Source organism: Haemorhous mexicanus, chromosome 3, assembly GCF_027477595.1.
Source record: "Haemorhous mexicanus isolate bHaeMex1 chromosome 3, bHaeMex1.pri, whole genome shotgun sequence".
In the NCBI taxonomy this organism is placed as follows: domain Eukaryota; kingdom Metazoa; phylum Chordata; class Aves; order Passeriformes; family Fringillidae; genus Haemorhous; species Haemorhous mexicanus.
The window spans coordinates 43,370,873-43,398,813 of NC_082343.1; the positions used below are offsets into that span (position 1 = coordinate 43,370,873).

Genomic DNA, 27,941 nt, shown 5'->3' on the forward strand with positions numbered 1-27,941 from the left:
CTCCTGAGAAGTGTGTGTCAGGGTGCTGTGCAAGAGAAGCACGCTGCAGATCTGCATCCACATTTTGGCCTACAGTTGCAGGCTCACTTTGCTGCTGTCAGCAGCTTGGCTTTTGTTTAACCCTTGACATAAGTCTGCAGAGGTCTGACCTGCCACCGGCTCTAGTGCTCTGGATGGAGTGTGGAAAGGGAGGCAGTTGTTGTGCAGGGCTCAGCTGTCTCCCCTCGTTAAGCCCACGTCCCTGGAAAGCAGTCATTGTGCGTGCTGCCCAGCACATCCCTGTGGCAGCAGCTCCTCACTGGTGTCTGTGATGCACGTGCGTAGAGGATGCACTCACAAGCCCCCCTTTCTCTGGGGCTGGGACAAAGGCCATGAGAGCAGCTCCAGGGTGTGTATCTCCCACACTCCCAACCTTTTCCACCTACAGTGAGCTCGCTGTCTGCAGAGCAGCTTTTCTTCTCTGTCCCAAGTTGCTCTGCCTTGTCTTCCCTCTCTCTGAAGCGCACCATTTGTTGCTGTGCATATCAGAATCTCTAGAGCTGTGACTGTGTGCTGGCCAGGAATGGCACATCCTTTGGCTTCACTGAGGCTACCAGGCACTAGGTTGTCATTTACTGCCATGGTAGCTGGGTACCAATTTAATGAAAACTACCTGGTTACGTGTTAATGACCGGCTGCTTGACAGAATATTTTACCCCACAGAAACAAATATAGACACGTTAAGTGTCTATATATTGCTCTTTGCTCACAAGGGTTGGGGTAGCTCAGTTTGGGCTTGTTAAGGCAAAATTCCTACTCTGACATGTTTTGGTCTGTTGGAACTTACTGAGAGGCTGTCAAGAGCTGGCAGAGGTACTTCACATGGTGTCAAGTGATTTATACTAACATGAAAAGCAGGCAGAGAGTTTTCAGCCTGTGGTGGCCTGCGTGGCAGCTCCAGCTGTGTTATGGTTACCTGATCTGAGACAGAAACCACAGCATGGTGCCTAAGTCCTTGGTGGATGCTTCCCACCAACAGCTTCCTGGGACAGGGCTCAGAGCGGATGGCAAAGGAAGTGGCTCTGTGTAATATCTCTTTGAATAATGACTGGCAGTAGGCTGGGAAGAGAGACTTGGATGGCATATATGGGGCAGAACAGATGTTCCACACAGTCACAATCGCTCCTGGCCCACAATCCTCTCAGCATACTACAGCATCACAGGGGTCCCCTTCACTCTCATGAGTAACAGGAACAAAGTGTCCTCTCAGCATCAGCTCAGGTCCTGAGATTTGCTTTTATGATCTGGGTGTCATGCAGTCCAAGAGGGGTGTGTTTATGGGTCTTTAACTTCGGGAAAATAACTTTGACAAGCCACAGTGAATTCTGGAGCTAGCAACTTTCATTACTCTGTTAGTCTTGGATCCTCCTGGGCACGTATTTAAAAATAAGGCAAAGTGACTCATTTGGAAAGAAGAGATTTGTAAAATGCTCTCTGGTTTGACAAGCAGGACCTTGCCTTGCCTGTGGGACCTTCTGTTTGATGTCTCTTTCAGTGTCAGCAGAAAAGGATTGTAACCACTGAAAACTGCTCAATGCACACTCTGCAAAGGAAATTTTATTTTGGGAGCATCACCCAAACACTCCATTGATTGGATTGTGTCCTAGTGACATTTAAGATGTTGGGCTCGACATGCTGAAAACAAGGGAGACCTTGCCTGTAGCAAGCTGTGGGGATGGCCAGACTCCTAGTTCAAACCAGGAGGGATAGCAGGTGATGTATGAACTGCTGCCCAAGGGAGAATGAAGAGACAAAATTCCAAAATCCATACCCAAATCCTCTGCAGGGATCACACCTGCAAGTCAGGGTGTGTAGTGATAAAAATTTCCTCTGGAAATGCCTTGTGGGTGTAGGTGGATCAGTGAATACAGCCCTGTGGATCAGCTAGTATCTGTAGGACAATGTGACACACTGCCTGGCACAAGTGATTTTACATACGTGCATTTTTGCAAAGGCCATGCTATAACTCTCGGTAGGCTCTGTTGGACCAATAATACAGTGGGACTTATGTACAGCAGTTGTATTTCATAGATGGTACCTGGAACCCAAGCTGTGCCCATGCTGGGTGTTAGAAAGGGAAAAATCAGTATTTGGATTAATTCCTTTCACTTGTTTCTGCTTTACTCTCAGCGCCCTTCCCCTTGCTCCACAGCCTGTGGGTGATGTTGTTGTTTGCAGGGCTGTGTGCGAGCTATTCTGTGACTTTTCTTTAATAGCAGTTCTTTGAAATTCTGCTGCTCCTGTAATGGGAGTTGAGTGCGGTTGCGTCACTGTTGTGATGGTCTGTCAAGCCATCTAATTGGTTTGTCTCATTAAAACTTACAATTGGCGTTTACAAGGCAGCAGTCCTGTAGTCCAACACTGTAGCTGGAGCCACACGGGCTGACCAAGCGCTTGCACATGGGTTTTGGGATGTGGATGGAAAACTGCGTCTCTCATGAATTCATCCTACAGCTCCTAAGATAAATCTTGAATGTATCAGACCATCTCTGACTTCACCTTTTCTGTAGTGAGACTAACTGGAGGAATTCACTTAAAATCAACAAAGAGCTGGCTTTTAATCTCCAGTTCAGAGCCACGACTGGTGGGATCTCAAATGGGACACTCAAGGGCCATCCATTAGTTGCTGTTGGATAGCTTGGCCTGTTGGATGTTCTTTTGTTGGCAAGAGTTTGAGGAGGAAATGGTGCAAGAAGAGGGCAGATTTGTTCAGCCTCTGATAGAAATTAAATTCTTGGAGAAGTTCCAAAATGCATTTTGGCTTTGAATGGAAACATTCGTGAAAACAACCCTCTACCTGTGCAGGTCAAAATATTAGTTAAAACGCTGCAAGTGCATTCTCTTATGAGAAGTCTATTTTTTATTTTATTTTTAATCTGAGCCAACTAGTTGAAAGGACCTCACTTACTTCAGGAGTCTGATTCATTGTCCTCTTATAATTTAAATTGCAATGATGACTTCTGGCAGCACAGTTAAATTTATCTGAGAGTACGAATTAGAGTTCAGAGCTCTAGGTTTGTGCAGAGAATGAATATCAGTGTATCTTTTCTGCTAACACTGGGCTTAAAGTAAGCACTGGGCTTAAACTAAACCACCAGAACCTCCTGTTAAATGTTTGTCCGGGAACCTTATGGATTAAATTAGGCATGCGAATGCCAGCATATAGATACTTCTTTGGCCACTGTAAGTTCCCAGCTCCGCAGAGAAGAGCATCTTGTCTGTTGGTGCTTCACTGTGTTTGATGGAGAGTGTCCCTTTGACAGAGAAGCATCTTAACAGAGGTGAAGGGCATCACAGCCACTGACTTTAAAGACTGTAGAGCCAAACAAAATCCATTGAGTGGTTTGGATGTAACAGCCTGCACCGAATCAAGAGTCTCTATTCAAGGCTGTAAACTCAACAGATCTGCACTCACAGCCTGGAGAAATGAGGAGGAAGCGAGGTCCCCTGGTTCCTCTGGAAATGCTTTTGTCTGCAATCGAGCTACATACCAGCTGAAAACACTTTGCATCACCCTTTAAAATGTTTTCACTTCAAATGTTGTGGGTTAGCTCAGGGTAAGCACTTCTCTTGGCTTCTGAGAAGTCATAAAAACCTAGACTTTGTGACTTATTTTAAATCAGAGAATGAAAACACATTGCATGGCTCTTCCAAAGACAAATTATCTTTAATTTTTAAAAATCCCATTTAATTGTCATTAATCAAGCCATCCCCTGTGCTAATAAGATGAAGGCAGGGAATGGCATGCCATTCCAGCTCAGGCAGCTGTTGTGCATGTCAACCGGTTTCAAAACGCTTGGCAAAAGTTGTAAATGCAGTTCTAATGAGATTGGCTTGTCTGCAACTAGCAAACACATACCAGCCGCACCAAAATGTTTGTTTGCTGTGGGACTAAGTGGAGATTGTGTTAACTGTTCTGCCTTCAAGGGTACATGTCAAGAAAAGTTCAGATCAAGCACAAGGCAGTGACACTGGAATGCAGCTTTCTCCAGAACGGTCACTTATATAAACCCTGAAAAAAAGCCTCCACCCCAGTTCATGGTTTTTGTTGTGTGTGGGGGGCGTTTCCCCAACAGGACTCTTGACTTTCTGGTATGTCAGTGCACGAGTTCTCTGCAGAGGCTGCATAAGCAAGCTACAAACAGAAGTGTGTTTCCTAGTGGAGTGTTTGAAGATGGGCTCCTGGTAGGGGACCAACTTCCAAGGCATTCTACAGCATCTCTCACCTGCCAGGTAGCCCCAGCTGCTTATGCCTCCATCAGCTGCCCAGGATGGAGAGAAGGGGCTCAGCTGAGCCACCCAGGGGCTCCAGGGTGGGAGCATAGCCTTGAAAGAGCAATGACCAGCTCGATCATCCACCCAGCCTGACTGCCAAGCTCATCACAGCCAGTTCCACAAAGCTTGGTTAAACAGAGCACTGGTCCAGAGGGGCTGTGCTCCTGGCACACCCCAGGCACTGTGGGTGTCACATACCCACACCTGGCTGGGCACCTAGGTGAATCAGCTCATTGGTGACTCCTTGTAGAACCATCAAGGAGTTCACCAAACCTGTATAGCTGCAGTAAGCTAAGCAACAGAAATAACTATGCTTCAGAGAAGCCAAGTCTTAGGAAAGTCCATAGCACTTCACCTCAATCATGAAGTATCTATGTAACGCCACAAGCTTCAACACCTTGTTCTTTTTCCTCAGCACAGAAGGGAATCCTATTTTTTAACTTTCCTTTTATGGTTCTTTGAGCTTAAGTACAAAGGACTGGTTAAATTTCTGATACCATGACTACTCTCTTGCCAGTAGCCCTTTAATCTGTGCCCTGTGCCAAAGAATATTAATTATTGTAGGCTGCAGTGAAGTCCATCCCTACCCCCACTTGAGCCTCTGAAATGAACAGTGAAGTTGAACTTTGCCAGCAACTGTTAGGAAAGGGGCCAAGAACAGCCTAACAGGAAAGACACTCAGGATTTTTTGTTTGTTTTTTCTGATAAACCATGTTTTTGTAATTATGAATACTTTGCTGAAATTGCTTGAAAAAGGAAGTACACAGAAAATGGTCCATACAATTAAACTAACTACACATTAGTGTTGAAAGAATATAAAACTGGTCTCACTCTGTTGCACTGACACAGACAAAATCCCTTCTCAGAAGGAATTTGGCTTGAGAAGAGAGATCTGGAGACAAATCTTAGTTAACTTCAGGCCCATGTGCCTTATTGTCTGGTTTACGACTGCCCCAAATGGCCTAAAAGCAAAGGACATTCACAATAAACAAAAGCAAAGGCTGAAAGAAAGAGAAAAGAGGAATTTGAAAGCTGTCATTTCCAAGCCCCTTCTACTCAAAAGTCGATTCCTGACTTTCCATAAGAAACCCTGAATAAGGCAGCAGTTACTTTATACTCCTAAAAACTACCTTCAACTAGACTGGAGAGAAGCAGGACTACTTTAATCTGCTTGGATTCATGTGAATGCTGCTTTAATCAGTCCCCACTTCCTTCTGCCACTTTCCCCAAGTTTAGGTTTGTAAAATCCTGAATTGCTAAATATATATTAAAAAATTGCCAAAGCAGCTTTCTAAGATGTATGATTACAGTGTATCAAAAAAGGTTTATCAAATGTGGAAAATTACAACTTTGTCCCCTAAGTTAATAAATATCTAAGAATATAAAGGAGTAAGATGCAGTAGAACCACTTCAAACCACTGTACTTCATATAGTATTTTACAATTTCCATTTAAATGGTTTTCTCTAGTCAGCAGCCTGGTCCTGGCTCCCATCACACTAAGGCATATGTAGTGTTACAGGCACATCTCAGCGTAAAAGGAAAAACGTCACCCTAGAGTGAGAAAGCTTGGTACTTGGTTTATATAACAATGTCTTATGATTCAGCTTCAATAAAGTCTTGGTTTTAATTAAAAGAAAATTAAACTTATCCTTGACTGATATAGTGAACTAAGCTTTTAGAAGCATATATGCAATATTTATGTCTGTCAAGCACTTTCACTTTCCATAGTAACAAGCCCCCTCTTCAGTACTTAAAATGGATTTGATGCATAAACAATATTGCTGAAAACACGTTCAAAATTAGTGAAGAAGACTTAGCTTTACAAAACTAGTTTTTAAGGGTGATTGTGACCTTGTACAGTCCCTTACATGCTGAGATCAAAATAAAGCCTCCCATCTCCTCAACAAACAGTACCCCAAAGCGCATTACAGCGGGGCACTGGGAGGTGTGTATGGCTATTTCCCCCGGCCTCGCGGGGAATTGCGCTGAGACCTGCGAGAGCAAGCAGCTATTGCCACCTTAGGGCGGCCCTCAGTACTGCTGCAGGGGGAGCTGCTGCTCCTGCTCTCGTTGGACACCCTCAGAGCTGAGAGTGCTCGCTCCAAGGTCATTCCAATCCTGCAGCGAACCCTCTCTTGAAAGGTACACACGTCTAAAATCAGTTAAAGGTTTCAAGATGAACATTTTTGTTCTCTCTCCTTTCTCTTACATGAAATTGTATTAAAGATGTTTAATCCCTGTCCAAGCAGATCTGCCAAACCCAGCCCCTTGCTTCTAGCACCTCTAAGTGGCATTGTTACAATTGTTTTGCCTAGCTGCACCTCTGTAGCCTGCCTAGACAGTTCTGTAACCCAGCAAGGCTCAAAATGCTTCATAAACTGTGAATTGACACTGCAGACACAGTGCTAGATGAATACTGAGCTGATTTACACATGGGAAGTACAGGCATGGAACTAAGGAGAGCTGCAGACAGTTGGGGCCTTCCCACTTTTCATCCTGAGGTGGTGACAATCTTCGTAAACCAAGCTAGGGAACTTCGAGGATTTAAAAAATAAGCCTTTCATCCTTAATATACATCTGACATTTGGGATGCTCTAATACTAATAAAGCAAGTAACTTCTAGCTGAGCAGCCTGTGAATACTATTTTACTCACACATCTCCTGTCACTTCTGCAACTCCACACTCAGAGCACAAGCAGTGATGGCATCAGGGCAGGGCATAACTGGAAAGTTAAAAATGTGGGAAACAAGCCTGCCCATCTTACTGGTTCCAAACCCATCCACAAAGGGAGTGGACACAGTGCTATATTCTTTGGTGAAAGAAACTTGGTATTTTCAGACCAATGGGTCTGTGAAAAAGCTTCCTTCCCCTGCTGGTTCTTCAGCTAGATGTACTCTGCAGGGAAATCTGAAAAGGAGACAAAATGGCCATCTCACATTGGTGCAAGTGCTCCAACAGGTTGGCACAGAGTCGAAACAGGTACCTGCTCTTATACCTCTTCTGAGACTGCAAATGACACCTGAAAATTTTAATTACCTTGTGTTTCTCCTGAAAGAAGTTACAGAGGCAAGCCTAGCCACATCAAACTAAAGCCAGTAATCCCTAAAATGTGTCAACATGCATTTATTGTGGATGTAAAATCTACCCCTAAATATAAGAGCAGACAAATTTATCAAAACTTTTGAGTTAAATCACTGCAGCTCTCCTATATGGCTGGCATCCTGCAAGAACATTGAATTAGTTCATGTAGAAATTAGATAGTTCCCCTTGTTTGTTGCTCTTCACTGTTTAGACCTTATACATTGCAAACAGACCTGTCCAAAATGCAGGCATGTGAGTTTGTTACCCTCTCCTGCTTTTCTTTGCAACTGAAACACTATTTACAACAACTTGACAAAAAACTCCAACAGACTAGTTTGAAATGCTTGAGCAATTCAACATAAATCTGGTATCAAAGAGAGGAGAGTTTAAGGGGCTTTAACTTAATTTTACAGATGTAACAGAGCAGGTATTAAATTTGGTATTGCTGACTTGTATTTTAAATAGGCACAGGCTTTCTGTTCTTAGAATTATTGCATTGTGTGCCATTTGCTCAGTACAGACAGCATACAGCTACAGTCATTCATACAATCAACCTTGTCCAGCTAAGATGACTTTTGAAAATGTTAAACATCCCCTTAAGACACCTGAATGCGCCTGGAAGTTCTAACTTGCATGCCCAAATTACTTCAGCCGCAGCATCAGACTGAGACGCTGTGTGCCTTTCTTACAGCCCAACCACCCGGGAAGGAGCTGCTCCCTCCTTACCTGGCCCAACACTGGCACCCCGTGGCCAAGTGCCTTCACAAACACCTCGGGAGAGTTGCTGGATATCCTGAACGCAGCCAGAGTCTGTTTAACAGCACTGTTTGTTTCACTACTGATGTTCAAAATGCTACCCACTATTTAAACTATCTACGAAGCCTGAGACTGCTATCTCTGGTCAAGACCAGCCAGAGCTTGGATTGTAACACTGCACCCAAAATGCTGCACTGAAATCAGCCAGTCACATCCAAACAAGAGACAATGTAACCGTAGGGTCAAGCATGTCAGCAAAATTGTTCTTAAGGAACTAGTGTGCCACCTGAAGCAATGAGATATTTTATATGTCCTTTTTTAAAGAGCTACAGACTGTGAAAGGACTCTTGGACAAGAGAAAACTATCTTGCCCTTGATGATGCAGCTCTGTTTTTCTAAAGGTCCTAATTCTGAAGCCAATTTCCAGGACTGTGATACAGCACATCAATTTGCCAAATTTTGATGCAATTTCCCAAGCAACAGGCCTAACAAAGGACCCAGGCATTAAAAGGCACTCAGGAATCTCCATTCTAAGTTACTTTCCATCAGTAGCCACAAGGGGACAATGCTTCAAATTCTGGGCATTAACCAAATAGAAACATGCAGAGATGAGCCCAGATGCCGAGTCCAGGACTAAACTCTGAAAGATTCCCTTTAACATTCTCCCCTCTAACACAGTGATACTGGTTTCAGATGACAAATAGTCTTTGCAAATAAATAAACAAAGTCAAATGTCAAGACAGCACATAGAGAAATAAAGGAGAAGACAGGAAAAGCAAGCTATGAAGTGCAGAGAAGGCAGCATGAACAGAGCAATTGCTTTACTTGCAAAATCAAGAACTGAACTGAAAGGATTATCAGAATAGTCTGTGAGCCTAAATTTTAATACTCCCCCATCGTTCAGCATGAGGGATTGTGAGAAGGGGATTAAACTTCCATTAGAATTAGCCTGATTGATAGATTCAGATGAGATGAAGGAAACTGACTTGTAACTTTAAGCTGCTTCCTCACCATGAACTGCTCTGGTTTCTAAAAAACACAACTTCTAACAGAGACAGAAAATACTCAGCACCACGGTAGCTGAACTTCTTGAAAAAAAATTTAATTGGACAAATGTCCTCATAACACAGGTAAATTGTACATCACAGATAACTTGCTTACACATGAACTGAATTAGTCTTTTCGTAACTGGACAGTTTGCTCTTTAATTCCATCTTTTGTGACAATGCAAATCTTTAGTGCATCCCCAGTGTACACATCTCTCTCAGCAGCAGAAATGAAGACATCCTTAACCAGCTGCAAAGCCTTTTCCAGGGTCAGAGGTACATGCTCCACATTTTGCACGTTCTTGAAGCCAATCTAAGAAAGATTAAAATGTATTTTATCCATCTATGAAAACTGTTTCGGTCTCTGCACTAGAATAAACAGATTTAGATGAATTAAAAAGAAGAAATGGCCCGTCTCTTTTAAAAACCCCAAAGCTGAAAAAGTAATCCTCCAAAGAGTTTACAGTTGAGAGCTTTGCCAATACAGACACTCTTAGAAAAATTACCTAGAAGCAGATCCAACATACAGCCAGCACAGCTACTCCTGCTCATTCAGCATGTACAAGATCACAATGAACATTTGGATGTAATACTTCATAAACTTCTCACAAGTTTGGCAGTACCAGAACTACACATGAATCTTTTTTTCTCTGGTTACTAGTACTTAGGAACATTTCTTAAAAGCAAATATTCCCTGAGATACCTAGACTTCAAAACTACATCTATATTGGAGCATATCTGGTCCTACCAAACAGTGTTAAGTTAGCTCATAAATATAAGCATCAACTTAAGCATCAGAACAGGTAAAGGAGAAGAGTCTCATGTTTTGCCTGAAACCATTAAGCAATAAAAAATTATTTATGACAACTTATTTTTTGCAGAATATATTTCCTTCAGTTAATAAAGTTAAAAAAAAAAAAAGGAAATATTCTATTCTTTTCTCATCTGGTAAGAGTCAAGAACGCTTACTACTTTTCTAGGCACCAAAGCTGTGTTGGCATCAGGTTCAAGTGACTAAATACCAACACCAATGTAAAAAAATTAAAATAAGTAAAACACGCTTTGGTATTTCTCCCATTCAACTATTAACAGCTCCAACTAAATATGAAAATATTCTTCAAGTATTTCAGACAGATTCAGCTGAATAAGTTTCCAGCAGTTTTATGTAACACTCTTACAAAAAAATGGTACCTGAGTTGTACAAAACTGAAGACCTAAACAAGGGTTTGTTAAATGATAAAGTATATGTATTAATTCTATCTTCTTAATTTGGTATTATTTCATACTAAGTAACAGGCATATTTATGTTATTAGTCAAGAAAAAACTCCCAAAACCCAGAAAAAAAAACAGTCCAAACAACTTCTAGAATAAATATAACTCCCCAATTAAAACATTTCTGTCTTTTAAACAGGCACAGCAAATACAAATAATGTATTAAAAATGTGAACAGATCCCAAAGTAAAACTTTGATTTCTCCTGAGAAAGTAAAGCCACATAATTTATAAATGTATGGATTACCAGATTCTACCTGGGTAATAGATTTAAAACTTCTCCCAAAAGTAATATTCTCCAGAAGTAAATCTACATTAATTTGAATGTCACAAATCTTTACTGAGATAAAGAAAAAACCAAACCAAAACAAAAGCCAACAAGCTAGTTTACCTGGTTATCCAGCAAAGGCTGCAACATTGCACTTGCTGATCCACCCGCTTTGAAAGTATCTCTCTCATAGGAGCCCACTGGATCAAAGCTATAAACTGCTCCCTTCCCTGAAAAAGAATTAGTATGTAATTCCGAAAGCTGCCCAATACTGACAAGCATCTTCAACAAAACCAGCTCTCTGGATAAGCAGTATCTGGAACATTGCAGAGCACAGTAAACCTTTCCCAAACAACACTGAGTATGTTCAGATGATTTTTTTTACAGAAGACTCACTATGGCTGCAGCCTGGTACAGTATCCAAGGTTATTTTCTTTATTTAAGCCACAACCATGCTTCAACAGATGTTTCCTACACTACTTACCACAGAAAAAGTGTTGATGCAGAGTAATCAAAGCAGAAAAATGAGCTAGAGTGTAGTGCTGCACAAAGAGCCCCAGGGGCCCCAAGACTAACACAAACAAGCAGCTCAGACATCGTTCCTGAATGATACATTTCTTGAATTACCTCCAGAAAGCATGCCTGGATGGCTCTGCATCGAACTCCCAGAACCAGGGATGATGCTCTGGTCTCTTGCACACTTCGCTCCGAAGCCAGACCAGGTGGTGCAAAGCTTACTGGCTTGCACCAACATCAGAGGTACAGACACATTGCAGCTCTGAAGCATCAGGGTTTGAGGAAGACATGCCAGCCAAAATGCAGCAGCTGACCAAGACCAGCCTTTCTGTTCAGACAGGCTGCACCCAATTCAATTAACTGGCCAGTGCCCTTGGCAGCAGAGCACAGGAGCTGAACAGCCCTGAGAAAGCCAGGCAAATCAGCAATCAATCTTGCTGGACCCTAATTTAGTCCATGCAAGCAAACCCGCACACTGATTCTTATCAGCTGCTACAGCACCCTTATAATCTGAGATTTACCATTAGGCAGGGCAGACTAATCCCCTGCCAGATCCCACAAATCATAGACATGCCTTAGCAAGACTGGGAAAGCAGTAACTTAATGGTAAAAAAAAACTGCAGGGAATGGCTAAAATTATCCAAAAAAGACCACCTCTGAGCTCCATCTCAAAGCCAGACAACACAGTATTTCAGCAACTCAACCAATCACTAGACAGGAACCCAGTAAGTTCTGGACAGGCTGTACATTAAACTACAGCTTCTGGGTAGAAGCCATGACTTTCATTAGAGGTTTGTTAACATTTTGAAATAACTTTGAAGAAACCTGTCTTGGGAGTAAGTCTTCATATTAAATAGTCTTTACCATACTCACAGGTCTGAGTGAAACATATGAAATTTTACTGGTGACATCTACTTTAAAGATGCAATTTAAAAATCTAGCAAAACAGTTGTAAAATTTTCCTATCTAAAGTATTAATTATCTCACTTTAGAGATTTTATTTGTAATCAAGTAATTACACCATAGCTTTAGACCTTGAGAAATGGAAAATCAAGTGAATAACAAAAACTAGGAAACAAGCCAGATACTCAATATGTATTCAATCTGTGTAAGTACCATGATGCTTAAAGGCAGGTGTTAAGAGTAGTAACACAAACTTTGTAATTCAATCAGTACAGCTGAGATGTAAAGGAACCCACTGAAATGCAGCCTCTATTTTAAATTTTTCTTTTTCTGTTTGAAGTCTTACCTTCTTCGTCAAGTCCACCAATTATATTGTAAACGTAGTAGGGAAAGAAACGTCGAGAGTACAGGATTGTAGACAGCATTGCTGCAATAGCCCCTGTAGTCATGGTCTTGTTGTTGGAATGCTTGTACATCTGCCAGTGGTAGAGCACATCCAAGAAGAAAGTCAAACACTGAAGCTGACATTCAGCCAGAATTACTTTTTCTGTAACCTCACTACAGAAGAATCTGACGCTAAGCAAAATTATTAACCAGCACAATTAGTGAAAACACGCTGGTCTAAAAGGTAAAGCCTCTTTACAAGCCAAAGATTAACATATCTTCAAATTTTTGTAATTAATAGGTGTTGCCTCATTTACAATATCCTTTCAAGCTCTTCCATTCTATAAATGTGTTGTGTCACACTGAGTAAGGACACAGTACCAATTTTCCCTGATAGATCATTCACTAGCAAAACAGTTATGATACAAACACTTGGAAAAAAACAGCAGAAGTTATAGTTAAAATATGTCATATTATTGGTCTCAAGTATAATATTAAGAATCTAAGTTCCTAAATGCAGTAAGATTCGTAGTTACCTTTAATCTGGCTTCAATAATTTTAGTAAGGGTAAGGCAGTCCCCATGGAAACCAGTGCATCCAATGACAGTTTGTTCTGTTCTGAAAAATGTAACATTTTGTTGCAATTTTAGACTTAGCATGAACTACAGCAGTTTCTTATACAGTAGGTTACTATGAAAACACCAAATGTATTTTCAGTTTTTTTCCAGAGGGCTGCATTAAGCTTGTACAATGGTTACATGACATTTATGGTTTTGATGGCTTCTGTCAGCACAAACACAAGTTATCTAGCTGCAGATGCACTACAGAAGCTTGGCTCTCTGCTCAGTTTTGAAATGTTTTATGAACACTAACCATGGGAACACACACTTCAAATTTTAATTCTAGAAGATAGAAAAGAGTCTAGAAACATTAACACACACCGACCAACACAAAGCAGTCATTCAGAAAACATCTTAAAGTCTCCTCTCAGCCTCTCACTAGAATTACACAAAGCCACCATGAGCAGTATGTATCCTGCACCAGACTAATCTCCATCTGGACAGTATCAGAGTCAAACATATAGTAGTAACAAGTTAGCCAGAAGAAACCAAGCTATTTTGATTTCATATCATCAATTTGAAAAAGAAACAATAACCCTGACAAAAAAAAAGTTTATGTAGTTGATGACAGCCTACAAGGCAAGCACCTGCTGCAGTAAAATGAACACAGGTAACGTGTAGCTGTAAACTAAGGAGATGCTACCCAGATGAGTCAAACTAAGACTAAAATGAGCATAGGAAGTTCAATTATAGAACTACTGATAGGTTTACCTCCCCTAAAACAAACACCTCTTTAAATTGCCAGGAAATTAACCAGAGAGATACAGTACAACTGGCAACAGTGGGCGCACTTGTGTACCGTCACCAGATCTCCTGACAAAGCAGAATGAGTTATCATAGGATTAAGTTTAGCTACAGTTAAGTTAAAAATTCTTCTGATTATCCAGCCAAAAAACTCCATGTTAAGGTTTGAACCATGCTAAAAACGTTTTGTTATCACTTAACATCAAGAGCATGAAACAAGAAATCTGGATATATTTACAACATCCCATCACATCACATCTTGCATTACAGCAAAGGTCACCACGACTTCAAAATCTACTTTGTTACTGGGCTTTTTCTTCTAAGAATTCTGCTTAAAGTAGGAGGCAGGTGACATGGTCAGCAGTACAAAAGATTTTCCATCTTTTTCAATCCTCGCAGATCTGGACTTACAGCTTGTAGCATTTTGGACTGTCCCGGGAGTGAATGGAGTAGCCCTCACTGAGACGTGTGTCAGAGGCAACGATACAAAAGTCTTCTCCAGCAATCGCCAGCACAGTCCTTAAAAAAAGAGTATTGATAAATCATGGCCTTCAGCACAAGCATCTTCTTAGACAACACAGAAACAAACTAAATAGTAATTCTACACCCAGACTCATGTTTTATCAACTTTCATTCCTTGCTGTGTTTCCCACTATGCACATCCCTACTCAACACCAAGGGAAGTAGGCACTAGACAGACTGAAGAAAATACATGCATGTGGCCCTCTACTCTGATTTAAACTGTGTGGAAACTTGGCAACACAGAGACTCTACACCAGGCAAGAACCAGACCCAATGGATGAGGTATTTTATATGCCTGATAATAACTCATCCTTTTAAAACAGGCAAAGTACTGAGCAACAGTATCACTACACTAAAATAAATGTCACTTTTAAAATCTGGTGTTATTACCTCCCAACAACTAGTATTGTGATCACCACAGGTGTACTTCCATTAAGCAACAAAGATGCCCTTTAAAAAGCAGTAGTCATTGTAAGAAAAAAAAAAACCTACCTGGCCAGATCATGCCACCAACTCAAGTGTGTAAAACATCACCTGCCTTTAAGAGTTACAGCAAGGTAGCATCCAACCCAATAACATATTTACTAGCAACATGGTAAAAAGCAAAGGCCATAAACTACAACACAAGAAGTTCCACCTCAACATGAGGAAGAACTTCTTAATGTTGAGGGTGTCAGAGCACTGGAACAGGCTGCCCAGGGAAGTACTGGAGTCTCCCTCTCTGAAGACATTGAAAACCCACCTGGACGCGTTCTGGTGTCACCTGCTCGAGGTGACCCTGCCATAGCAGGGGGGTTGGACTGGGTGATCTCCTAACCCATCCAGCCCTAACAAATCTGTGATTCTGTAATGGGACCATTACCTGGGTTTCCTAAGCCACTAGAAAGAAACAACCCTGCGGGGAACAAAAGATGCGTACTTTAAGACCAGTCGAAGTTTAGGGAGCCCGAGTGTTCCAAAAGCCACACGGATAGGCAAGAGCACTCTGAAAGGCTGCAAGACCTCAAGGCAAGCCCGAGCCCCGCTCCTCCTTGTGCTGCCGCTCTCTCCCTACAAGGAGGAGACCGCGAGGGGAGATAAATCCGCACTGAGCACCGAGCAGAAGCAGGAGTAAGACAAAGCCGCCCCAACCCCGGCGCCGCTGTCCCCTGGGCCCCATGCCCCGGGCCGAGGGTGCCCCGTCCCGCCCGCTGCCTGCCCGGGCCCCTCACCCTCCGTTGAAGGTGTACGGCGAGAAGCGGTGGTGCTGCACGGGCGCCTCCAGCCCGTGGCCCGTCTCGGGCCGGGAGGGCCCGCATCCCGCGGTGGACAGCATCGCGGCCGCCCGATCGCTGCTGTCTCACGGCGAAATGGCGGCACCGGAGGCGGAAGCGGAGCTGCTCTGGGAGGGCAGCGCAGCTCCGCCTCCTCTCGGCTGCTCTGCCGGGCGGCGAGCGCCGGGGCCTGGCCGGAGGGCGGCAGGGCCGCTGTGGAGCGGTGCCCGCCTGCGGCAAGGGGTGTGCCTGGGGCCCAGGGCAGCGCCTGGGCGAGAGCCGGTGCCGGCGCTGCCCTTCGCCTGCGTGCCCGCTGGTGGGAACGCGCAGGCGGGTCAGTGGTGAGGCCATCGCACACCGCTCGTGTTTGGGCAGCAGCGTGGCTCCTGCTCTGTAGGGGAGAGCGCCTTTGGAGCCGCCGTGAAGAGCAAGAGTCGGGAGTCATAGAATCACAGGGTGGTTGGAGTGGGAAGGGACCTTAAAGATCATCTAGTCCTGTCACGGGCAGGGACACCTTTCACTGGAGCAAGCCGCTCAGAGCTCCGTCCTGCACTGAACACTTACGGGGCAACCTGTGCCAGTATCGCACCACCCTCACAGGAAAGAACTTCCTCCTAGTATCTAATCGAAACCATCTCTCTTTCAGTTTGAGGCCATTGCCCCTCGTCCTGTCACTACATGCTCTTGTGAAAAGTCCCTTTCTAGTAGGTCACCCTGAAGCCTTCTCTTATCCAGGCTGAATAATCAAAATTATCTCAGCCTTTCCTTGTGCTTCATCCCTCTAAACATCTTGGTGGCTCTCCTCTGAACTTGCTCCAACAGCTCCAGGTCTTTCATGAGCTGGACAGAGTTCTTCAGATGGGGTCTCACCAGGTCCTCGAGGTGGTCCATGAGGTGTGGTGCTAGGCACCATGGCACGAGTGGGAAGGGCTGGGATAGAAGCTCGAAGAGACACTAGGGGAGTACAGGGCGGGGACAGTGAAATGCAAGGGAAACATGGACACATGGTGCTCCTGCAGAGAAGTGTGCTGCCCTGCTCGGGAAGCACAGCCATGGCGGCTGCAGTCTCCATGGGCACTGTGCAGACACAGCAGCGAGAACTGCAGTGGCAGCACAGCAGTGCAGAGCTCTCTACAGCTCCAGTGTGAAGAACCACAGCTTCTGCGAGGGCCTGGTGCATTGCCAGGGACCCCAAGAGATTCACAGGATCTGGAAGGGACCACAGGGGGTCATCTGGGGCAACCTTTCTGCTCAAGCAGGGTCATCCCAGAGCACCTGACACAGGGCTGTGTCCAGATGGTTCTTGAACATCTCCAGTGAGGGAGACTCCACAACCTCTCAGGACAATCTGTTCCAGTGCTCAGTCACCTGCACAGTTAAAGAAATTCTTCCTCATATCCAGATGGAACTTCCTGTGCACCAGTATCTGCCCATTGCCTCTTGTCCTATTGCTTGGCACCACCAAGATGAACCTGGATGAATCCTCTTCACACCCACCCTTTAGATATTTATTCAGATTTATGAGGTCCCCTCTCAGTCGTCCCTTCTCGAGGCTGAACAGGCCCAGGTCTCTCAGCCTTTCCTCATAAATGGATGCTCCTATCCCTTAATCATCTCTCTAGTCCTCTGCTGCATCTGCTCCAGGAGCTCCATGTCTCTCCTGTCCTGAGGAGCCCAGAACAGGACACAGCACTCCAGATGTGCCCCACCAGGGCTGAGTAGAGGGGCAGGATCGACCTGGTGGCGATGCTCTTCCTAATGCATCCCAGGATAGCACTGGGCTTCTTGGCCACAAGGGCACTGCTGGCTCATGGACAGCCTGATTGCACCAGAAGCCCAGGTCCTTCTCTACAGAGCTGCCTCCCAGCGGGCTGGCCCCAGCCTGTGCTGGTGCAAGTGCTTACGCCTCTTGAGGTGCAGGACCAGGACCCTGCATTTGCCCTTGTTTAATTTCGGAAGGTTCCTCGCCGCGAAGGCTCTTGTCCCGCTGGCGGCGGGAAGTGACGCGCCGGGCGCGCCGGTGGCGCGGGGGCGGGGCGCGGCCGGGCTCCGGCGGGCGCGGAGCGCGGCGGGAGCGGAACGAGCGCCAGGTACCGAGTGCCCGCCGCTCCCCCGCGGCCGCCGCTCGCCTCCTGCCCGCCGACGGGCCGGTGGGGCGCGATGGTGCGGGGCAGGCCGGGCGTGGAGCGCGGGGACGGTGCGCGGGCCGGGATGGCTGCGCACCTCCGGGGCGGCCTGAGCCGCGGGGGGGAAGCGGGGAAGGACTCCCGCGGCGCGGAGGCGGCGGCCGCCTTTCTCTCCCCCGCCGCGGCTCGGGGGCGAGCGGCGGCCGCGGCGCCGGGCGCGGAATGGGCGCGGGCAGCGGCGGGACCCTGCGAGGGCGGGCGGGGGCTGCGAGGGGCCGGGGCCGCTGTGGATGGCGAGCGAGGAGGGCTGGGGGGCGCGGGTAGGCTGTGGCCGCTCGCCGAGCGCTGCCGTGTGTCTGGGGGCGAGCCCGAAAGGGGCCTCGGGGGTGGGTCGGGGCCTCCTCGGGCTGTCTCCGGCTACTGAACTCTGTTCCCTGGACCGAAACGTCGCCCGACGTTTGTAGTGGAGATCCGAGAAAGCCGCTTTAAGTGGCTAGAGGAGGGATCTCTGCGTAGTCCGTGCCCTGGATGCTGGTTTTGGCATGCCTGGTATCCAGCCTTCTTACTAAATAGCTAGGCTGTCGAGGAGTTGACTTTATTTCTTCCAGGATAATGCTTAGGCCTTTAATGTACCCACGTTGTAAAACCTGGGTGCTCTGCTTGATACCTTTAGTGAAGGTAAAGATGATAATGTCTTATGGTCATGGGTGGAAAAAAGCAGGCCTTTCTAGCTGCAGTGTAAATATTACTGTAGTTCTAAGCTCTCATATCTTAAAAAAAAGAGAGGCTGAATAGGCTGTCTTCAGATTTTGAGGTAGCCTACCTCTGGCCTAATAATGACCTTGAGTATTTCTTAGCAATAATTAAGAAACTTACAAATTAATGGGATAATATTTTATATAATTTGTATCATAACATTTAAATTCTCCACTTCTATTGTTTATTTCCATAACACAGCAACAGAAGTATAGTTTAAAAATGAAAGAAAATCATTGCATGCTTCACTTGTGTACTTGAAATTGGTTTTCACAGATTTCTTTTTTCCTCATGAAATGCATGTCATTACATGCAGTTTGAAATCTGTTAGTGCTTTGTTTTATGGAATTGGATGGAAGAGGTCTTCCTAGCTGTGATTTGAGCTGCGATGCTTTTCTCATAGAAGAAAAAAAGTAATTTTTGAAAGCCCAAGCCTTAAAATGGCCAGGCAAGCAATGTCAATTAGTATTCAAGGGAATTAAATTCTTAAAAAAATCAGTGCTTTTGCAGCTAAAGGAAGCTTGGAGTAGAATAAGCATCAACAGCTTGAGCCGTTTGTGCAGGAGGGTTTGGTTAGACAGAGGCCTGCCCATGTGAGTCAGGTGACTTGCCAGGGACTTCAGCAGAATCATACTGCAAAGTTTCTATGGAGTGTGCCTGAAAAAGGTTATTTTTGTGGATTGTGCCTGCGTGTGTGCGTACGCGTGAATGTTCTTATATGTATTTGTACGTGGGAGTCTCTTATCTGAGTCAGCAGCTGATAGGTTTGCTTTTGGGTTTGTGTTTGGATATTATTCTCAGGATATTCCTTTTTTTCTTTCCAGGCTTTGGTTAGTGTTGTAGACTCATATTTCTCTGAAGCTGATGTTTTCCTAACACTTTCAGCTTGGCTTTAAAAGCTACCTTGCTGGAATGTTTTAAACGGTTAAAAAACCTCTAGGATTTGAAGTTTATTTAAATTAATTGAAGGAAATACTTCTGGCCTCACCAAAGAAATAACTGGAATCATGGATCAGAACAACAGTTTGCCACCCTACGCTCAAGGCTTAGCCTCCCCTCAGGTAAAAACAAATGATTTAAAATATAACTATGATCTGAATTTCCTTTACGAAAGTGCTTTCTCTTTCTTCCATCTAGCTTCACATTTTTTTGTTTGCAGATCTGAAAAATTTTGCTAGGTATTGAATAATACTAGTATAAAGCAAAATTTTGAAACCGTTGATGTCTATATTCAGGAGTATAAGAAACATGTGGTTTCTTATACATGGAATATATGTGGGATTTCTTAATGGGGTTCCTCTTAAGCTGAAACATGACTGGCAAGTTGGAAAGATTAATTTAATTTTGGTGTTTGCTCCTTAAGCTATGTACATAATGGATTGTTGCTGGGCTATAAATGCAGTGGGTACAGTGAGCACAGTTGCTGTTCAAACAATTTCAAGTTAAATTGTGGGTCAGAGCTGAGACATGCTTGCAAGGTAGTGTGAGAAGCATGTCATGTTCCCTGGATTCCTTTGGGTAGTACTTTATTCTCTAGAACATCTGCATTTCCAAGGATTTTCTGATTTTAATATTTACTACTATATGCTTCAGATTTGATTGGAGCAACTCACCTAACACTGATTTTCTTTTGACTCCTCCCGAAAACTTTGTCTCTTAAAAACAAAATGGAATCATCACGATCTGTAGTTTTCATGTCATATTTTCATCTGTAGGGTGCAATGACTCCAGGAATTCCAATTTTCAGCCCAATGATGCCATATGGCACAGGACTGACACCTCAGCCTGTCCAGAGCACCAACAGTCTGTCCATATTGGAGGAGCAGCAGCGGCAGCAGCAGCAGCAGCAAGCAGCTCAACAATCCACGTCACAGCAAGCGACACAGGGAACATCTGGTCAAACCCCCCAGCTCTTCCATTCACAGACTCTTACCACAGCCCCTTTACCAGGAACCACACCTCTGTACTCCTCTCCAATGACTCCAATGACTCCAATAACTCCTGCGACACCGGCGTCAGAGAGCTCTGGCATAGTGCCACAACTACAGTGAGTGCCCATGTGTCAGTGCATCGTGTCCTTTCTCAGATAGCCCTTTAAAGACTTAGGACCAAAGTCACATCAGGAATTAGGTACTGCATTTTGGTGGGAAGGGAGGTCCTGAGAATTTATGTGTCTCCTGTAGCAATATGAGTAATTTTTACTTTTATTTATAGCTTAGCTTCATTACTAAACCACTTAGTAATATAAACAGTTTTTTAGTGATTTGTCAACGGTACATCTTTGGAGCATACCAATGGAGGGTTATATGTCTTCATTTAACACCATCATAATTTTTAACTCCTTGCAGTTTAGGAGTTCATGATCTTTCCTTTTCCAATGCTTGCCTAACACTGAGTTTGTGAGAAGGTAAAAAACCCTAGAACTAGTTCTAAGTTCAGGTATGGAAGTATTGTCAGTGAACTTCAGTTTTAGAGAGACTACTTCAGAAATTTATGGAGGTACAAGGAGAAATGGTTGATACCATGAATTGAAAGAGTAGTTTCTCAAATTTTTCTTACTTTTTCCCTCACTGAGGACCTTTATATTTCAGGATTTTCTCAGAAAACAAAATTTTTTATCTAGTAACTTTTTTAAACTTTCTGGAGACCTGCTATCCCATCTCCTGGCAAGGCATTTACCTGGGTCATTCCCACTTAGTTTTGCACCCTCCTCCTTGAAGGGCATAGCAAGGAAAATTTCAGATGGTACTATCTCATTTTCTCCTGTTTCCAGCAGCTTCCCTGATTGTGGTGAGGGCTCTCAGCATCAGTAATTTTTCCTCCCAAACTAAAATAGAGGTTTTTCTCATGGGACACTTTTCATAATAGCTGACTGATGAGGAGGAATCAGCAATTATGCCTTAGGAGCTTCTGCCCTACAAAAGGAGGTTCCTGAGCCAAAACACTGCTCAGTGCTCTTGTTAGTAGGAAAGATGCCATTCAAACTCACTTGGAGAAACAAAATAATAATAATAATAAAAAAATAAATTATTAGGCTTGGTTGAAAGTGAGGGAGACACATGATTCCTTATTGCTTTTTAATATATTTCTCTGATCTGTCTTTAGGAATATTGTGTCCACAGTGAATCTTGGTTGCAAACTTGACCTAAAAACTATTGCACTTCGTGCCCGAAATGCTGAATATAATCCCAAGGTAAGAGAAATTTATTAAGAGTTCATCCTATAACAGATAAATTAAAGGCACAGGTTGTGGCTGCAGGCTGCTGCAACAGACTGAAAAACCTACCTGCTATATATGCAGTTTTATAATGTAGTTGAAAGGGAAATCTTAATAAACTTAGGACACTCAAATTAGAGAAAAGCATTTTTATGCTGAGGTAGCTGTGATGTGCTCCAGGTTGTATGTTGTTAGATTTAGAAAAAACCTGACCAACAGTGTAGTACTACCCAACAGTGTGTAACTGAGGCTGCCCAATGTGAACCTATCAAAATGATGTTCCCTGCTACCCTCCCCAAGCTTTTTGTGGTTGAGGTGGCCTCTGCTGCTGTTCATATGGGCATATTTTTTTGTAGTGCTCAGAGAGCTCTTTTTGCTTTTTACTGTGAAATGTCTGATGATGAAATCTTGTTCCTCATCTCCCAACAAGGAGAAATGAAAGAAGAGTTAAAATCCTGGACTTCTGCCAGAGCTGTGGTTTCCTCCACCTAGCTGCTCCTCTGGAATTCTTACGGTCACAGGGCATTTGCTGATTTTTCATAGTCTCACTTCCCTCCATTCTCTCATGTTCTTCTCCAGTACTTCTGCCACCTCATTGCTTCTGATGGCTAACTTGGTGGAACATTAAAATAGATCAAAATCAATTAAATTGATTTTTTTGCATACTGACTTCAAAGTTTCTTGCTGCATAATAGTAGTAAGGGTCTAAATAAGTGGTGTCTTTTTTGCTTGGGAAATCTGAACAACAGCAAAGGACCTGGAGCATTAAATCAAAAAAATAATGTTGCTTCATGTTTCTTTTGGGTGGCTCCTCTTGAAAATGTTATCTTTGCAACAACAGTAGCTGGACACTAATAAAAGTTTAGATGTTGCATAGTTGAATTGGCTTGTCTTGGGAAGGCTTCAGTTTTCCTGGGGCGTGTGTGTTTTTCTTGTTTTAACATTTAGTATTTTGCTGCAGTTGACCTGAACTCTGCTCTTAAAGGTTAAAGCACATATGCAGGCATATTTGATAAATGACTCTTACTGTAAGTTTATACCAGTGATGCTGTTACATAATTGTGAGTAAGATATTAGAGCAGCAAAAATTTGAGCATGCCTTGGTAACTCCTAATGTAGGGGGTAGGTGGCTGTGTAAAATTTGCAGGCTAGAATAATCAATACAAAACACTGTTTTCCATGGCAGAGGGATAGAAGGGTTATGTAACACACTCCTGACATTTAGTCAGTAGTTTCATCTATCAAAGAAAGATGTTCCTTGGCTATATTATTTAAGTCATATTTTGACAAATGTGCTGTTGGGTAACCCACGCTACCACCTTGGTTATGTCAGCAGAACAATTCATGGGACTGCAGGGTGAGCTGTTCCTAGTTAAATATAACAAACAGGAGTTTTGTGGTGTGTGTGTGTGTGGTGGGTGTGTGTGTTTGTGTGTGTGTGTGTGTGTGTATGTTTGTGCCCACCTCAGTTTCCATTATCTCTTGCTTCAAGGAATTTAAGAATATTTGGAAATGCTTACTGAGAATAAAAAGCTAGAGCTAATCAGGCTGCTGTGTCCTACAGTGTTAGCTGAGGCGACTTCTGTTTACACAGGACTTTGATCTCCAGCTGTTCTGTTTGCTGGTATTGTAACACTGTCCATTTTTTTTTTGGAGAGTCTTCCATCCTACTTATAAGAGATAAAATTCCAACAAATATGGAGGAATTTATATATATATATATATATATATATATATAGTAATGAGAGATTGAGAGATAAACAGGAGTGCAGTGGTAAATATCCTTCCTGCCTGGCTCTACCTCACAGTGTGTGTGCTTGAAGGTACTTATGGTTTAAGCGTTTTCAGTAAACTTTGAGTGATCTGTAAGTATGTTTGACCTTAGTTTTCCTTGCACTGCAGTGTAACTTAGATGATGCAGATTTGATTTTGATGTAATGATGACAGCAGTGTATCACTAACAGTCTCAATGCTCACACTTCAGCGTTTTGCTGCTGTTATTATGAGAATAAGAGAACCACGTACTACTGCACTGATATTCAGCTCTGGAAAAATGGTGTGCACAGGAGCAAAAAGGTATGTTCAGGCATTATGAGCAAACTAACTCAGGCTGTCTTTTCTCGTGTACCACAATGCTTGTTTATATAGACACATCAAAGTCGTACAGGTACAACTAATCTTGCTTCACAGTTACCTCAGATTATACACATTTCTACAGAAAATGCCTGTTTATGATTGAAGAGACTTGTGGGGAAATGGTAGTTCTATTTCTGAAGTGCTTTTATTCAGTCTGATAAACTGCTTTGCAGAGGTTATTATATTCTTTTTTTTTTTTGGCCTTACAGTTATCTGCTTTTTCTAATAATTAAAAAAATTCAGCAACTATGCATTGGAACTGCTTAAATTGTAAGGATGGTGAGAGAAAGATTTTATATTTGAATAGCTTCATTCATCACAGGACAAGAGCTCCAAATCACTGGTTCCTGTAGTCTGATCTGTTCTTAACATGCCCATTGAAGGACAAGAATTGAAAACTAAGCATAAGCTTAACTCTGGTGGGCAGAGAAATTCTGCTCTGAAGAAGTCTGCTAGGAATCCAGAAGGAATAAACTAATGAGCAGAGATGAATGAATAGATCTGTACAGGAAAACATTTTCTCTGCCTGGCGACACTTGAAATTCAAGTTGTCCTACTCTGCATCAGCAAAAGATTCTCAGCTGAAGCAAACTGAATTCTGCAACAGTGGGTAAGGCTGTGCAGTTGCATTAAGCCCATGTTTGAATGCCTGGGCTGAATCAAGCAGAAGATTTTGCCAGTTGACAGATTTTTATAAAAATACATATTTTCTAGCAGTAGTAGTTCAAGGTTGTTTCACAGTGAAATCTTAAGTAACAATCTAATCTTAAGTACTTAATCTTAAGTAACAGTCCCATTAGAGGGACTTTGGTAAATAGTTTAAAAATGTAAAAGCTATGGATTTATAATTTACTGTTTTGTGTCTCATGAACAGTGAATGCAACACTAACGATGTCCAGGAGCCTATTACCAAAATTAGCATGAAAACCAATCAGTGCTAGTTGTTAATTTTGGATGTAAAAATTTTGCATGTGAACTCCCCTCTCCCTCCACACAGACTTTTTTCCCCAGTTAGGTATTTGTGGTTTAATGCTGTTTGCTTGAAGTAATACTTAACTGAGGCGGTAATACGGATATCCTTTTCTCACTTCAGTGAGGAGCAGTCCAGACTGGCTGCAAGGAAATATGCAAGAGTTGTTCAGAAGCTGGGTTTTCCTGCAAAATTTTTGGATTTTAAAATTCAGAATATGGTGGGCAGCTGTGATGTGAAATTTCCCATCAGACTGGAAGGATTGGTACTCACACACCAGCAGTTCAGCAGGTAAAAAAAGGCTTGCTTATGTTTTATTCTTGTTGCATACTATCTTAGAAGGTGACATCTGTTCAGGTTGTTCCCTTGCACCACACGGAAACCTGCGCCTTTGTTTCCATCTCTGCACTGCCTCCAGTGTAACTGAGGCTGCCCAACATGAAAGTGTCAAAACGATGTTCCCTGCTACCCTCCCCAAGTTTCAGGGTAGTCTACATCTGCTCTGCCCAGTCCTAGACTGGGCCCAGAAGATGGGGGGAACATGGGTCTGCAAGCACATTTAAACACACTCTCTTCTCTTACAGCTACGAGCCAGAATTGTTTCCTGGCTTAATCTACAGAATGATTAAGCCACGAATTGTTCTGCTTATTTTTGTTTCTGGAAAAGTGGTTTTAACTGGTAAGTGAAGACAGTATCTTACTCCAAGAGGTGAGATTTAGACTGCATGACAGAGAACAGACAGGGATACGTAAGCTGCCTGTACTTTTCCTTTAGAGATGACAGTACTGAGAAAGGAGAGTTAATAGAATATTCCATGGATGGTGATGTTAAGGAAACTTCCCTGTGCAGCCATCCAGCAGCCACCCTGGCAGTCAGAGGCACACCAGCTGCAGCAGGAGCAAAGCCTGTTTGCAGTGGGCAACTCCAGCGAAGCCAGCAGGTGTCCTGCTTGTCTCCCTACACACCCCACTCACACACAGTCAGACCAGGTTTTCTTGAGGGCTCAGCACCAGGCTTTGTTATGCAAAGATTCGGCAGTTCAGGCCTCTTGCCTAGGTGTCCTTCACCCAGAGCTCAACCTGCAGCTCAGCACTGCCACTGCACACAGAGCTACTTGCACTATGTTCCCTAACAGATGGGAATGCACAAAGCAACAGCACATTTGGCTAGATCAAAGGAACAATCATCATGAACCCTAGTCTGGTATGCAGGTGCCAAAAAGCTGTAAGAATGCAGGTGATCTTTCTGGCAAAATCTGAAAGACTGTTTCTGTGCTGAGCATGTGACTGAGCTAGCTTTTCTTTGGCAGCTTGGTTGCAGGCTGCTGCCATGCTCATGATACAGCAGCCAAAGAAGGGGAGATACTTGAGCTCTAGGACATCCTCAACCTTGGGTGCTCAACCTACTCCCTCCATTTTTTCTCATGCTTTGTCTAACTAGGAAGAAGAAATCCACAAGACCCACAGACAAAAGATGGATCATGTCCCTGCAATGTGTGGAAATGCAGTTCTCTGCAGTGGTCTCCACTGCCAGACATTCCTCCCCCTGATACTCACACTCTCAATAAAAGCTCCACCAGTTAGGCCTTTCTGCACAAACATCCTACAGGACTGGCTTTTTTGTTGGGTCTCCTGTGGAAATCATGAATATGAAAATTCCATTTGCAACACAGCATCGTCGCAGAGATGCTAGTGAAAGTTTTAGCAGTTGTCACATTAAACAGAGAAGGCTGGTAATGTAAGCTCTCTATGAAATGTGTTAAAAAGGATTGTAAAAATGGAGATTTATGGATATACGTAGGTTTATATAGAGTTGCATTCAAATACACTAAATATTTGGTGAAAGGTACAAACTAATTGAATCCCTTCTCTTTTTCCAGGTGCTAAAGTACGAGCAGAAATCTATGAAGCATTTGAAAACATCTATCCTATTTTAAAGGGATTCAGAAAGACAACGTAACAGTTTCTACATGTTTCAGAGAAATCAGGGGTATATTTTAAAAGGTATTGTGTATGGCACAGCAGTAACAAGAAACGGACTTCCAGTGCAACTGCAACACCAGGACTTGGACTATTTCCCAGTTAGTGCCTACTTCCCTGATGCTCAAGGGGAACTGTTTTCTTGAATATGTCTACTGAGTTACTGTGAGTTGCTTTACTGGGCTGTTCCTGGAGCAGCCCCTCCAACTTTTATTTATATTCTAGCTTTTAAATAGTTTTAATGCCAGTTCTATTAATAGAAAATCTGTAAGTTGGTTTAAAGACAAATGCAACTGTGTTACTCAGTGTATAAACCACTTTAATTGCCATGTATATATGTTTTAAGTTCCTTCCATAAGACCATGGTTTTTATAATTTTCAGAACTTTAGCTTTTACATTTTTTCAATTTTAAATTTCTTTGGTGCCAGACACATTCCCTCTTTCCAGTATTAAGCGAGATAGAATAAATTTATTAATTAAAATGGCTCACTGTACATATATATATAATATATACCTTTCTTCTCTTCTTCAACTCCACATGTACAATAAACCCTGTTTATACAACTATGGGAACTGTCTTAATAAATTTTGAAATTACCCAGCTGGTAGAATGAAATACATTGAATTACTTTTTTTATTTAATAGATTTTTTAAAAGCAGATGCACTGCTGTAAGTGACATGTTGTTTTGAGGGAATCTTAGCAGTGCTCTGGCTTGCTTACCAGCAGTCACATCCTTGGCAATGTCTACCTTGAATATTTCCAATATGTTAAAGCAAAAGAGATGACTGCTTAAAGAAGCTTGTGTTTGAATATGTGTTGCCTTATGTTCAACAGATGGGATATAGGCAAGTCTTAAATAGCTGCACTTGACTGAAACAATAGATCCCTGCTTAGCTTCTAGAATTTCTTTAAATTACTACCTTTGTTTTTTACCAGCTGTGACAGCCTCACTATATTAGTGTTCCTGTAAAATGTCAAAGCCCTTCCAACTGGAGTCAGCATGTACATAATCTTCCGTCTGAAAGATGCTTGAAGCCTAATAGGCTCAGAGCTAAAAATAAACTTTTTTTTT

The 27,941-nt window shown here is 43.1% G+C and overlaps 2 protein-coding genes across 2 annotated transcripts; one reads left to right on the forward strand and one right to left on the reverse strand.

Annotated features, from left to right (window-relative positions):
• Window positions 1–9,234: 9,234 nt before the first annotated feature.
• Window positions 9,235–15,798, reverse strand: PSMB1 (proteasome 20S subunit beta 1). Its single transcript, XM_059841552.1, has 6 exons — window positions 15,640–15,798; window positions 14,318–14,425; window positions 13,079–13,160; window positions 12,505–12,634; window positions 10,863–10,969; window positions 9,235–9,512 (listed from the first exon to the last, which is right to left on the reverse strand). The coding sequence occupies exons 1-6, from the start codon at window positions 15,741–15,743 to the stop codon at window positions 9,327–9,329; spliced, it is 717 nt and encodes a 238-aa protein (XP_059697535.1). The 5' UTR covers window positions 15,744–15,798; the 3' UTR covers window positions 9,235–9,326.
• Window positions 15,799–17,698: 1,900 nt separating this feature from the next.
• TBP (TATA-box binding protein) lies at window positions 17,699–27,468 on the forward strand. The gene is made up of 8 exons (XM_059841558.1): window positions 17,699–17,771; window positions 19,388–19,624; window positions 20,279–20,610; window positions 21,669–21,756; window positions 23,765–23,856; window positions 25,010–25,177; window positions 25,471–25,565; window positions 26,767–27,468. Exons 2-8 carry the CDS (start codon window positions 19,571–19,573, stop codon window positions 26,844–26,846), a joined length of 909 nt encoding a protein of 302 aa, XP_059697541.1. The 5' UTR covers window positions 17,699–17,771; window positions 19,388–19,570; the 3' UTR covers window positions 26,847–27,468.
• The last annotated feature ends 473 nt before the right edge of the window (window positions 27,469–27,941 follow it).